Here is a 14,795-nt window from a genome sequence, read left to right as displayed (position 1 = left end):
CGAGCCCAGGAACAATATATTACATTGTATGTACGGCCCTATTTTCCAGGGACGAATGGAGCATTTAACCTTTTGGGTGTTTCCTTTATGGATTTCCTTGTAGTTATAAATCTCCCTCCATTTTGAGACTGGCCCACTTGCTCATTTAAGTAACTCCCCCACACCCCCAAAAATTAAAAAAACAAATCAGGGTTAAGTTTCCCTATAAGAAAGATTTCAGGGTATGGACATTCTGTACTAGGAACATTTTAGTGCTGAGTAGTTGAGACACTTGTACTGCTAGCATAGGCAGTGTCTATTTGCTCATCCAGATCAGTTTTTAATAATCAAGTGACTCCTGCTACTATAACAGTGTTTACCATGTCAGAACAGTGAAGCAATAACCACATATCAGGAAGATAAAAACCTTGTACAGCAGAGTAGCTATAAGTTTGCACCTGATGTAGCAAACTTGAAATTGGCCAATGCTAATTTGCTCCATTGGACATGTGTGGGTATCGTTTTGTTTACAGACTAAAGGCTTTTTCCTCTGCCTTTACACTTCTACCAGGCTCTGTCACCTTTGACTTTCAAAGCCAAGTCAACTTAATTTCACTTTTCTAAGATTAATGGCATTGAGACCAGTAGGTGGGTTGAATGAGTTTTCCCTTTCAAATCATCTCACTGTAGTCTTGGCAAAGTCTCTACAAAAAAAAAACACATGGCATGTTTATGCATAAGTGCTACATTGGTGTACCAATGCAGCACCTAAGCTGAGATGCTCCTAGACCAAGGGGAGAGCATCTTCATCAGTGTAGTTAATCCACCTTTCCGAGGTGATTGCGTTGACATGAGCAGCTCTCCCATCAGTGTTCTCTACATCAGTAATTTTCAAACTGGGCTGCAACCCAGTATTGGGTCATAGAATGGAAGGCACTGTCATGGTGGCTCTGGTCTGCATGATGGACTGGGCTAAAGGTCCCATTGACAGTGCTGTGCAGTTAAGGCAGGCTAGTTCCTACCTGTTTGACTCTGCACTGTGCCCTGGAAGCAGCCAGCAGTAGGTCCAGCTCCTAAGTGCCATGCCAATGGGAGCTAGGGGTTGGTGCCTGTGGGCAAGAGCTGCTTATATGCCTCTGCCTAGGAGCCAGATCTGCTGCTGGCCGCTCCGGGGTGCAGCACAGCCTGTGATGCAAGGATAGGCAGAAAGCCTGCCTTAGCAGCCCTACTGTGCTGCTAACCAGGAGCTGCCTGAAGTAAGTCCATGCCCCATCCATAAGCGGTGGGTTATATGGGCTCAAGGTGCCCGGGCTTCAGGAATATTCAGGGCTGGGTGCCCTGCTCCAGCAATAGTTGGAGCTGGGTCACTCCCCTGGCCCTGCCTGGATCAGGACCAGGCAGATCTCCCCCCACCGCATCCCTGCCTGGAGAAGGTCCCAGCCTCTGCCTTTCACCCCTTCTCCTTCATCCCTCCTCTGCCATGTCTCTGCCTGCTCCCCATGCTGCCAGAGATCAGCTCCCAGCAGAACTGCTATCTGCTGCCCCAGGGTCCTAGTACCTGCCATCCACTAATGGCAAGGCAGGCTGCCCTAGCCCTGAGCCTCTCCAATGCCCCAAACCCTCATTCCCCTGCAGCCTGATCCTCTGCCCCAGTGTGCACCACCTCCCCCTTCCTACACCCCCAGCCAAGCCTGCACCCCTCACCCCCTCCTACACACCCACCCCATGCCCTATCCCAGAGCCTACACCCAGCACCCAAACTCCTTCCCAAAGCCTGCACCCCTCAGCTCCCCTCTGAAACCCTGCCCAGAGCCTTAGGCAGGCGAGGGTGGAGTTTGAGGGGGTGGATTCTGGGCACCACCAAAATTTCTACAAACTTGCCTCCCATGGCCCCATCCCCACACCCCAAATCACCAGCCCCAGCCCTGACCCCTCCCCTGCCAAACTGATCCCTTTCCTTCACCCTAAACTCATCCTAGCCCCATCCCAGAGCCTTCACCCCCCAGCCCAGACCCCCTTCTGCACCTCAAGCTCCTGCAAAGAGCTCCCTCACACACCCTGAACCACTCATTCCCCACCCTAAAACTGAGCCCCTCCCACCCCCCTAAACCCCTCATCCCCAGGTCTGTTGGTCATGAAGATTAACCGTTACTTCAACTGGGTCATCAGAAAAACCACTTTTAAAGCCCCTGCTCACTAGATGAGGGTTTCGGTTGTTAGAAACATGTTGCTCAGAGATGTGGATTTTTCATGCTGCTGAGTGTGGTTGTTCTACCACTATAGGTTTGAAATATACCTAGCCTCAGACCATTCTTTTAGGCTAGGGAGTCTCTCTAACCTTTAATGCTGTGCAGTAATAGGTGGAGGGCTAATTGTTACAATAGGTTTAAAGGAGGAGTTGCCAGATTTGTTTTGAATCTCCACTCAAAGCACAGTCTGTCCCTCAACTTGCAAGCCATTACCGACAGAACAAGAATGGTGCTATGTATTGGGACTACATGGGGAAGGCTTGGGTAATATAACTGTTCCTGGTGCACTGTTTAAACAAAACTAGAAGTGTTTAGGAACAAAGATGAAATCAGGTTAATCAGTATACTGTAGTGCAGGATTTACTGTTTCAGGAGGCAAGTTATTCCCAGCAGAAAACATGGACATTGACTCTTTAGCAATCAAAGTCCCATAGTCAGTTTAAATATTTAACATTTTCACCTTCAGCATTTGTCTAACAGAACTTTGACTGTTCACCAGCTGCATATTTGTTAGTTTAATACTAGCAGTCCAATGACTTGTACTCAGGTTATTGCCATAAGTAAGTGTTTTTCCTGTTAGATATAGGAGTGGAGTGTACTGTTTTAGAGTGGTTTCACATCCAAGTATTTTACTGTGTTTGTCACATGTCAAAAGGCAGAGTTTGGCCCTAGTCTAGGAGCAGGCAGAAAAGACATAACCAATGTCCCTCTTACTTACCCTCCATCAGCTATTCTACCATGGATGAAAATAGAAGATGGAATGGTATTTCAAGGAATTTTATGTAGTTAATTATCCTGTTAGGAAGGCTATCCTAACTTTTCCTACAAAGGCTGAAGTGCCAGGGAAGCATCATTGCTATGCCTGAAGCATCTTTAGGTTAAAAAGGTAGTGACAGGGATCATTCTAAAAATGAAGCAATTGTGTATTACAGGGTTGGTGTCAATGCTTATTCTCTCCAATACCATTTGGCTCTTACTGAAGTGCTATAGCTAGGGATGAGAAAGTAGTCTCCCTCCCCCCAGAAAAGATACTTGAAATTCTGAAGTTATAAAATAGAAGAAAAAATAGCCCTCAAAGTAAACTTGTCTGAAAAGCCACTACACAAAGTATTTAACTAGAAAGCAGAGAATGCTACAATTCCTTTGAGGAAGTCTATCAGTTTGGCCAGAAACAGCCATAAAATTGTAAGTTCTAAATAGTGATCAACTCATAGGATGTTCAGTTCTTGCTCCAGAAGAAACAAAAATATGCTGTGTGGCCTGTTAGTATACATTGATGTACTGCTCCTTCAGGAAAGAGACAATCCTTACTCATTTGATATAAAGAGCTGCATCTTTTTAATGTCATTAGAAAAAACTTTAGTTGTGTGACTACAGTTTATATAATAGTAACATCCATAAGTTTCTACATTTCCAGTTTGAGACAAATACTTATAAATTCATAACTTCTAATTGCATTGTAGGAAAGTGCACAAGAGAAAGGTTATATACACAGAACAAGTTGCATGACTGGCTGAATTCGTCACTAAAGTTGCCTTCAAACTGAATTTCCAGAAGTAATTCTCTGTTTAGGTATCCAATTCAACATTAAAGACAATAGTATTTCAAGTTTACACTTATAAATGGTTGAGTAAGAAACTAACCACCAACAGAATGGTAAGAGCTGATTAGACCTTTGTCCAAAAAGCAAAGTAACCTAACAGTTTAGTTTATAAGTGACTGATTTAGATACAAGTCAGTTAGTACAGAGGCTCACAAAAGACGACACTACCTTGTTTGAGAGGTGGAGAGCTACCTCAAACATTGAACAAGGTGCATCAAAATTCACAAAATACTAAGGTATCAGGTGAAGTAAAGATCAGTACAAGATTGCCATTTGCCCTTCAAACACATACTGGAACCAATCTACACCATGTCTGAGAAAAAACTCAATTGATTTGAGTTCAGAGTATTATCGACATTCACTGAAGTTCAGCGATTCAATAAGAAACCCATCTGCTTATTCCATTTTCTTTAGCCATTGCCAAGCTTTTGCTTGAAGCAAGAAAAATCCACTACCTTATTTGATTCTGAAAAAAGGTTAGAGGATTTTAAAAACAGCATTAGACACAATATGAAGTTTGGATGAGGTGTTTCAGCTTTAGGTCCAAAGTCAGATTCCAGAACTTTAGCTGAGACAATTTGTCAGTCAGAAACAGTGTTGATTGAGTTTGTTCTTTACAGCCACTGCTTTTCCAGATTCTGAAGCTATGTTGTAGTTAGGGACTAATTACAATCAGATGGAGGGTATTTTGCCATTTTCAATATGAATTAGCAAGCAGTAGATTTTTCTTGTTTACTTTGGTTTTTGTTTTCCATGATTTAGAAATCAGAAGGAAAGCCATAAGTTATCAGTTGCACAGTCACCATAAATACAAGAAAAACCAATGTACATTGAAGAGTGGAGGTTTAAGAAAAGCTTTAATGGCTGCCATTTAGTGAGACAGCCATCAGTGGAATCCCAAGGTGTGGGAAAAAGCCTGTTTGAAGTGACTCTGTTGCAGAATTTGCAAGATTCTAAATCCACAATTCCCTTTCCCTATGTGGAGAATACATTGTTTCTTCCTGAAAATGAGTGCTCAACTCCTTACTACAACCATTACAGTAAGTGCTGCAAGAATTTTAAGTGTAGGTGTGTTTAAAAACCACAAGACTGGAAAGTCAGTATTTCCACAAGACTTACATATGCAGTTTTTCTGATTAAGAGGCTACAGGAAAAAATATATATATATCACATCCACCAACTTGAATCTGGGCCTCCAGTCTGGGTATTTTCCTTGGCTTCATCTTGAATTATGTTAACAGCAGGTTCTCTTTGAGGGCTCATGCTTCAGTCCACACAGGCAGGTTTTAGATCACAGCAGACAGACATTAACAATCAGAATAGACATCAAGGATGAAGGTAGACAATGCAAAATAAGACGAGTAGAAAATGGTGACAAGGAGGGGTGTCTTGCTATTCTGTTTGTCCTTTGCTGGTTACACCTGGTTTCTGGCAAAGAGAAAGTGATAGGAATAGTGGTCACACTTTGCCCACTCACCACATAAAACTGCTAGTAGAGCTGTTGCCAAAAACCCACACACCACACATGCAAAGAGGCCTCTGTGTGTGTCAATTCAACACCCTCTACTATTCTAAAGTCTTATCTGATAAGAGTATAATGGTGGTTCTAGTCTACATTTAATGTTCAGCAAGAAACCAGTAGCATTAGTATCTCCAGTAAAATATGGAATTAGTTATGGTAATACTGTCAGCTCATAAAGTTGAGACAATTGAGCAGGGGGAAGAGGGGAAATAACTAACATGTAGAATCTCCTACATAAATGTAGCCTTATGCAGAGTGCATTTGTTGTATTTTTACATCAGAAATGGTTATCCACTCAAGGTCTGGAAGAGCTGGCCAGTTTCTATACTACAATAGGCAGGATTATTTAAGTGCAAAGTCTTTCCTAAAGTAGAGAGTCAATTTTCAACTTGGACTGAGTCAGTTTTATGACAAGTGGAAAGTTTATTGGTTGTAATGAAAGCATTCCTTTTCCAGTGCATGAAGTTGTATTTTAAGCTTTACTATAAGAAACAGTAAAATCAAATCAACTAGAACAAAACGTTTGTTTTAGTTGCTTCAGCAGCATTTATACTTTGCTGTTAAGGTGTCACTGCAGACTGAGAAATCCTGAGAATCCACACATTTCACATGATGAGTCAGCTACATTTCACTGTGGTTCAGGCTGCCCCTTATCTGCATTAAATCCTACTTCCATATTTGACCCAGATGTATACATGCCTACCACCATTCTGCTACAAATAAACAGCTGTAAACAGAGGGATTATGCTAGAGAACATAGCTAAACTGATCTCAGGAGAGGAGTATTCTCGGCTTAAAAAGTAGTAGCTGGTTTTAAGTCATCTGACCTTTGATCCTGGAAACAAAATTAAAAGCAGACCACATGCAGTGAATCCCTGTTCTATAATTTGGTACTGAAAGCTATCCTGTAGCAATGTGGGTGGGTAATCTTGAACTCAGTAAGATTCTATAACCTTTAGCAAAAGGTGCTCTTTGGCTGCATCCAGTTAGTACATTCAGACTGAGGCCACCTATTTCTCCCAGTTTAGGAGTTAGGGTCAGTGATTTGCATTGCTCTAAATTTAAACACACTTTTAATATCTCCTTTTAACAGTCTTTTTCCCTCCCTTCCCTAGCCACAGGGCAATAATTTTGCTAGTCAGTTTTATTAGCCACAAGACCAGACTCTTGGGCACATGAGACCACCTTCCCATGCCAGTCACATGGAGAAGTGGTCATTAGACTAGCTTTCCAATCCTCCATAAACTCATATGGAGAAACATGTGAATTACAGAGCCACTTACCAAAGTTATGCAAATGGATTTCCAAAAGGATCACCAAAGACATCAGAAGACAGCGATGGCCGAGACACAGTCTAAAGCAGAAGATAACACAATCAAAGGACTACTAAAAACTGGTGAACTCAGCACACCATGAAAAATAGAGTCAGATGTTGGGCAAATAGTTTTAAACAACCCACATTCCAGGCATTCTGGAAAGATATTTACAGAAGAAGTATTAGCCAACTGTTTAAATAAAAAATTCTAACCCAGCCCTAAAAAATGCAGGGTCTCAACTTGATTCATACTTATCTATAGGAAGCCCATGTGTATTTAATGTTCATATGGGGATTCAGCCAATAAATTTACTTTAGACTAAGTCAAAACAAACAAAAAAATCAGTATTTGAGAAGTTCCAGAGTTTCCATGAAGGGCTTTAAGTCTTATGTTCTAAATGCAAAGAATGTGATTAGGCTACATCCTTCCCCTTAGGATACTAAGGATAGAGGCCTCCATCCTTTGGCTAAAACAGAGAAGCTATACATTTCATGTTCCTTACCCCTTACCCTGCAAAGAGGTGACAGGGCCTAAGATAGTTGGAAAAAAGTTGTTCTGTCAGACCAATATGGCTGCAAAAGCATAACTGCCTCATGCCACAAAACTAGAGGCACCTTCACCCTGGGAGTTAGTAACTCTAGCTAGAGTTTGGGTCAGGTTCACAAGTGGTATTTTTCCCTTACCCGTTACAAAGGTTTGCTAGTCTCCCTGCAGGTGAATGTTTGAAGTCAAACATGGCCCACAAATGGAGTTTGCTGACCCTGCTAGGAAGTTGGGTCACCAAATAAGTGCCCCACCAGTGGGCAACCACCACACAGATTTGTACAGCATTGACAGGAAACTTCAGAGAACTACAGTTTAAGTAAACAGCTTCCTAGTACTTACAGAGGGTTGTGAGGTGCTGAAAGGATCTGTTTGAAAGGGATTTTCAAATAGGGCATCAGGCTTGGAAGCTGGCAGAGTGCTTTGTCTGGGAGCAGGCTTTGGTGGTTCTATGCAAAAAAGTGTATAAACAAATTACTTTCCTTGTAGAAAGTGCTCAGATTTCCAGTCCTTGATCTCTGAATGATTCTACAGTACAATTATCTAGAACCTGAAAGTTAGTGGAGTGATTTTCAAGAAGATTTCCAGCTAAAAACTTAAAAACTGTTCAGGAGTTTCTACTTATGAGTCACCTTTGCTATTTTAAGATATGCCAATTAGCTTAAATTATTCATACTGGAAAGGAACCCAACAGTTTAAGTTTCCAGTTTTGAAAGTGCTGGGGACACAGTTAAGTGAGTGGTTTAGAGAATGTATATGAATACTAGAGGGCAGTATTGGGCAGCAATAAAACTAAGGATAACCCTCATGACTGTACTTGAATATAGTAGAGATACTTCCTGATGCTAGTCAAGAGAAGACGCTAGCCTAGCCATCAAAGGCCACTGAATGTTTAAAATTTGCTTCCTTGAAAGGGAATGTCTGGGGGTTTATTCTTCCCCCAATGGCTTGATGAAATATTAAGAGGGAATTTACCACTGATTTTAATAGACAATTGATTAGCTGCCAAGTCATCATGATCAGCGTTGTCTTGAAGAATGCCCACTTTGCTATTAAAGTAATTAGTGAAAGCTCCAGAAGCACCAAGACGACTTTGCTGCTGTTCTCCCCTCCTTGCTGGTACTGCAGGTGGCTTTGTCAGCTGGAAGTCTTTAAACATTTCTTTTACATCCTTCTTCTCTTTATCCCCAAGTGGGTCTAATGAAGTGAAGGCATCACTTTCCTTCTTAGAGGGCTCCTTCTGAGGTGCAGTTCTGGGTGGTGGCTGAGGAGGGCTAGGTGCGGAGACAGAAGACAACATAGCAGAGGGCTGTGTAGTAGATGGAAACATGCTGGTCTGGAAAGGTTTTCCAATAGTGGATGGTTGTGCCCAAGCAGCAGTAGGAGAGACATGTGCTGGCTGACCCCAGAGGCCAGAAGATTGAGATGGGGCTCCAAACGATGCAGGCTGACTCCACCCTGAGGCTGCTTGAGGGGCACTGAAGGCAAGTGGTTGAGTAAAGCCTGAAGATTGAGCTCCCATAATGGATCCAGGAAATACTGATGTGGCAGGATTGAAAACTGAGGACTGTTGACTCCATGGTGTTGGAGCTGTTGCTGGCAAGCCACCTAAGAAAGATTATATGCAAAACTTGTAAATATGATAGTGAGGCATCTCTGTATGAATACTTGTGCTCCTTGCATAAATTTGTACTGTGGGGGAAAACCTCAACTATCACCAAGATGTTACACAGGCATTGAAGTGTAGGCTTCCCTCACAAGAGCTCTATAGCTCAAAAGCTTGTTTTTCACCACTGGAAGCTGGTCCAATAAGATATTACCTCACCCTATTGAAGTAGATAAAGTACTTAGAGGCTCTAAAAACCTTGTTCTTAGAAATTTGATTTTAATTCAGTCAAGTGTTGAGTGTCTGCTCCAGACACCACTAATATACTGCATGTTAAACCAAGGTAATACAAAATGCCCTTTGATGTCAGTTAACCCTGACTAGCTCCATGTCTATGCTGCCAAGAATAAGTCTTGCCAGCAAGTAGGAATCATACAGATATATTCAGTATTATATGCCTATACAGCACAATGTAACCAGCAGAGTTTGAGGAAAGAAAACTAAACAAAAAAGTTTCCTTGATTGTGTCATGCTGACCTGAACCTGGCTGAGTGCAGAAGATTTGTTTAGGCTACAGTGTGATTGGGTCTCCTTTGTGGGAGGCCAAGTATTCCTAAGGTGACTAATGTGCTATTAGTCCCATTTTCAAAAATGAATGGGATTCCTGAACTCAGCTTTAAGGATAGCTTAAGGGGTTGAGAGAGACAGATTTGAACAGGTTTGTTAGTGACCCAATGTCCTACTTTAGCATATTGTTAGAAGGCAGATTTCAGTGCAAGATTGAAGCCTTCCAATGGGAGTGGGGGGGGGGGGGAGCGAGAGATTTCTGGCTTCAAGCTTGATATGTTTGAGGAATAGTATAATGGCATAGCCTAGTTTTGGCAATTAGTCTTTGACTACTAGCGGTAAATATGCCCAATGGCTTGTGATAGGATGGGATCCGAGTTACTTACCAGCCAGACACCCAGGAAAGAATTCTCTGTAGTCAGCTAAACCCTGAGCATGTGGGCAGATCACCATATTTGGTGTCAGGTAGGAATTTTCCTTCAGGGCAGATTGGCAGAAGCCTGGGGCAGGGCAGGAGGGTTTGCCTTCCTCTGCAGAGTAGGGCATGGGGCACTTGCTAAAAAGTCTAAGACATGATTTGAGGACTTCAATGGCTCAGGCACAGCTTTGATACAGGAATGGGTGGGTGAGATTCTGTGGCCTGCATTGTGCAGGTGGTCAGACTAGATGATCATAATGGTTCTGACCTTAAAGTCAGATTCATTGCTGCTTGCAGAAAAAACCTAGAACTCTATTCTCAGCAGTGTCATTTACCCATGCATTCCATCACTACTCACTCTTAAAATTAAAGCTGAATGCAGACATGTAGCTGTGACTATCTTCAGTCCCTGTAGTCCTTCCTGTGCATCCCACTATGTATAGAAGCAGCTTGTCTCACCACCATGATATTTAATGCTCCTGGCTCCCTCTGCCCTAAGTCATATAGTTTAAGCATCATTGGGTAGTAAGCATAATGGATCTCTTCCAGAGACTGATGCATAGAGTATTCTGCTCCTGCTCTTAGCCATGGGAAACCTGCAGCTTAGGGTGTCCGACCCCAACCTAGTCTGGATTTTATGGTCTTCCTCCCTTAAGTCATTTTGGAGACCAGTCCTCAAAGTTGAGGACATTATTCTGCTGACTATGCTGTAACTAAGTTACATGTTGCTTTTGTATACACTACTTTAAACTACTGCATATTTTAAAGAGTTAATGTCACTGCATGGACTCTGTTCAGTGAGCTACATACATTATAGCCCTAGGGCCTTCTGTGATAATGTTGCTTGAAAATATTAGCTAGGCAAAATTGGCATGACTAATCAGGTCCCCACTGCCCCCCCCCCCCCCCCCCCAAGTCTTACATCCCTTGTGATCTGTCTGAGCTGGTCAGTGATGGAATACATGAGTATTCCACTTGTATTAGTAATTCAAACTAAGATTTAGTAGCAAGGCATTCTAAGGTTCCAGAGTGACACTAATTGAATTTAGCTCAGGGGTTGGCAACCTTTCAGAAGTGGTGTGCTGAGCCTTCACTCACTCTAAGGTTTTGCATGCTGTTAATACATTAAGGTTTAGAAGGTCTCTCTATGTCTATAATATAGAAATAAACTATTGTTGTAAGTAAAGTAAATAAGGTTTTTAAAATGTTTAAGGAGCTTCATTTAATTTTAAATTAAAATGGAGAGCCCTCCTGGACTGGTGGCCAGGACCCAGGGAGTGTGAGTGCCACTCAAAATATCAGCTTGTGTGCTGCCTTCAGCACATGTGCCATAGGTTGCCTACCTCTGATTTAGCTAGTTGCTTATTAGCCTTGTTACTTCCTTTTAACTCACATTTAAGTTCAGCTCCATCTTGTATGGACAGGCAGCACACACACACTTTCCCACAGGTGGAATTGACATTTTGCTCTCCTGAATCTGGATTAGAATCCAGTGTTCAGAATCAAAAAACTCTGCTTTCCACTCCCACATATACTCTCTGCAGGAGACAACAGCTTGGCTGGGTGCATAACTCAGATCCATAGGCTCTTCATTTGGTTGTGCATCACTTGTCATGGACAGAAGCCAAAACTGTAAAGTTCAGTTTGCAGCCACCTCCCTGCCAAGATTCTGTATTCAATTGTTCACATGGAGGCCTTCACAGGGCATTAAGCCGAGATATCCGACAGGATAGAAAGTGAATTAGAGGTCCAACTGTATTGTCTACTTGACTAGATTTAAGGTATTGAGTTATAGCTGTCCCAATTATCTATACAGCAAGGACAACTAGGAAAATTTGGGCTAATTCTCAGGACTTCTAGGTTTTGGTAGAGTTATTGAAACTGAAAGTAGTGCTGACAGCACAATTCTGAGTCAGCGTATTAGAAATCTAAAGGAACATATGCACTGGTAGTGGAATAGAGATAACCAGCTATGGACAAAGTCTGCCAGGTGCTCGGGCTGTTAGACAACTATTGACTTATGTAGTTCCCCAATCCAGCATAGGTACAGTTGGACACAAGAAACACTCCATGTTTAGAAGTTGTGTAGTCAACTGGGCAGGAGACCTAGGTCTATCCTTCATTTGACAGTGACCTATTGTGAGACCTTGGGCAAGTCACTAACTCTGCCCTGCTCACCCTCTCCATAGGCATTTAACTTTGAATGCCTTGCAGAGTCCCCAGTCCCTGTTGGGTCATTACAATTTGTATTGCAGTAACATGTATTTTCTTGGGGTACATCCACACTACAGGTGGGACTGTGCTTCCCAGTGATGGTAGACATAAGCTTGAGATACAATATTTTTAGCACAGTATCCATGGAGGCATGCTCCCAGCTGCTGTGTAGACTGGTCAGTGGTAATTTCTCTAGCTGTGATCAGAAAAGCAATTTTTGCCAATACTTTGGACTGGAGACTGACAATCTCCAGACTTCTCTTCCTGTACTATTTTAACATTTGGTACCATGTTTACATTTACTGGTATCTTGTGGTATATGTGAAGAGTCTATTTAGTAGGCAGATTTTGTTTTTGTCATGTAATAGTCTGTTCATGCTGCAAGCTAAAAGAGCACTCAGTTAGACTCCATCCTCTGGAGACTTCTCAGAGTGTCAGTGAAATATGTGTCCTAGTGAGAGGCTGTCAGGTGGAGGAAGTGGAGAAAATGCTACATGAGATGACAGAAGCAAAAAAAGGTGAACTCTAGCACACTCTCGCTAAGAGGACATTTAAATTTAAGTCTGACTTATTAAAAATAAGAAACCATCAGTTGAAGTGGCCAATAAGGTTGATTTTGTCATCTTAAAGTAATTAACTAACCTAGACCAGCCATGGGTGCTATAGTAGGACTGGTTCGGAAGAGGTCCAGCGGGTTGGTTTGCACCAGTGCAGGTTGTGCTGCAGGAGAAGTCAGGCCTGGGGCCTCTGTAGCCGTAGATGCAAAGAGGTCTGAGCTGAACAAATCATTTGCTGCAGTCTGGAAACAAGGGGGGGTGGGGAAGGAGAGAAGACGACAGCTTTGTGATACAGTAACTGAAGGACATTAATTCCAATTTCTGGGCCTTGTTTTCAGGAAAGTTCTGATACTAACAGACAGGCAAAGGCCTGTATTTGCTACTAAGCAAGACTGAGCTCAGAACTATTTTGGTTCTGGAACCAGGAGACATGGGATCCAAGTTTTACACTAAAAACTGGTAGTCTGCAAAATTTGAGTTCTAGTCTTCGACTAGATGCTGCCTGTCTAAAGCCAGCTGTGGAGGTATTTAAGTGGGTGTTTTAGAATACCATGCACATCAAGTTAGGCATTTACTTATGCTAAGAACAACACTATTGAACATTGGCCATTGGTTGCATGCTTCAGGTACATTGTTCTTGAAGCAAAGCACTGGCAAGATAAATTAAGTGATACTGGACTTAGTCCAACTCTAAGTGTCAAGATATGCTGCAACAGAATTAAGAGTGTGTTGTAACTTAGATACAATTTAACTATTCACACACTGCAATATTTGGGATGTCAGGGTTCTAAAGGCTTTCACATCATATAGCCAAGAGTTATGTGAAATGACTTCACAACTGAAGTAGTAGCCTTATGGCAGTTTTAGTCCTCTACAAATAGAGTAAGAGCTTCTTATATAGCCTAGTCAGAAGGCATTAAGAAAGATTGCCCTCTGTAGCAAGCTTAAGGTAGTCTTCTCCAAAAAGTCTACTAGAATAAATATGTACTGTATGGACAGAATTACTAATATTTTCTTGAGCAACTTAAAAGGTGTTCTTTTGACTATTGTCTGCTGGAGGGTGAACTAGTTTACTGCTGAGTTTCATAATTCAGCATTAGCATTTTAATCTAACAGGCACCTTTATGCCAGTTGCTTTCTCTAAACACATTTATAAGTACTACATACATTTCAGATCAAAATACTTACCGGAGTTAGTAAAGTATGGCAGCATTGAAAAGAAAAGTATATTTAGTGATACCATTATGAATGCACACATGAAATCAGAAAACGGATTGCAGAGGGAACATGATGGGTGGAACACAATTTAAAAAAGTTGTTGTAGGAGTAGAAAGAATAGTTTAGCCAGTATCACCATATTTTAGTAAGAAAAAGGAAAGCTTCCTTCACCCAGCCCATCTAACAGAGCATGCATGTCACCATTAAATATCTGAAGATGGTTCACCTGAACAGTCCTCCTTCCTCTTCCTGGCTTGGTACTTTGTGGAGGTGGGCTAATTGTTATGGAGTCATGTGACATGAACTGGACATTGCTTTCAGAGTCCAGCTTTACTCCATTTTGCAGAGATAATCCTTTGGAAGGGCTTTCCGCAAATAGGTTTGAGGAGGATTTGGTCAGAAAACCATTCTGTTCTCTTTCTGGTACCCCATTTTGGGTCCTTGCTGCTAGCTGCATTGGCTTACTCTCAAGAGGCCACTGGCTTGTCTGTATTTCCTGTTTGCCAGTTCTATTAGAAATCTGGTCAAACTCTTTACCAAAGTAGTCAATATCACCATTTACAGCACCGTTACCCAAGAAGCTCAGACTTTCCTTCTTCTGATGTGGAGATTTTAAAGAATCAAATGAAGGTTGTGCAGATTGGTCTGGTTGTGTGAAAGGATCATCACTGAAAGGATCTGGATTGGGAATGGGAAAGAAGCTGAGATTGGTAGAGAGAGAACTTTCAGGCAAGAAAGGTGTCTGTGACTTTGGTCGTGGAAGAGAGGAAGTGATGCCATTCAAGAAGGGACTCTCTTTTACACAAGTCTGATTGTTCTCGATTTCAGAGTTTAGATCCACTAACAGGATATCTTTACTCTCCTATTAGTTTGGAAAGAAAAAAAGTAAAGTTAGTTGAAGACTGAAAGATGCAAGCCATGTAATGTGTTCAATCTTTACTGTGCAGAAAATAAAAACCAGCATTTAACACTTCATGTTCATTACCAGGAAGTCTGGCAATCT

The 14,795-nt window shown here is 42.0% G+C and overlaps 1 protein-coding gene across 2 annotated transcripts in view; it reads right to left on the bottom strand.

Annotated features, from left to right (window-relative positions):
• Window positions 1-3,164: 3,164 nt before the first annotated feature.
• The window catches only part of DAB2 (DAB adaptor protein 2), a 42,229-nt gene continuing 30,598 nt past the window's right edge, over window positions 3,165-14,795 (bottom strand). For both annotated transcript variants that reach the window (XM_030566753.1, XM_030566754.1), the window contains 6 exons: window positions 14,019-14,654; window positions 12,660-12,816; window positions 8,188-8,820; window positions 7,555-7,661; window positions 6,637-6,707; window positions 3,165-5,259 (listed from right to left, as the gene is read on the bottom strand). In XM_030566753.1, the coding sequence (XP_030422613.1) occupies window positions 6,642-6,707; window positions 7,555-7,661; window positions 8,188-8,820; window positions 12,660-12,816; window positions 14,019-14,654 (1,599 nt within the window). In that variant the 3' untranslated portion in view covers window positions 3,165-5,259; window positions 6,637-6,641. The remainder of the gene's footprint in view (window positions 5,260-6,636; window positions 6,708-7,554; window positions 7,662-8,187; window positions 8,821-12,659; window positions 12,817-14,018; window positions 14,655-14,795) is intronic.

This window comes from Gopherus evgoodei, chromosome 6 (assembly GCF_007399415.2).
Source record: "Gopherus evgoodei ecotype Sinaloan lineage chromosome 6, rGopEvg1_v1.p, whole genome shotgun sequence".
In the NCBI taxonomy this organism is placed as follows: Eukaryota; Metazoa; Chordata; order Testudines; family Testudinidae; genus Gopherus; species Gopherus evgoodei.
Note: the sequence above shows the minus strand (reverse complement) of the source record. Positions and strands in the feature narration are given on the sequence as shown.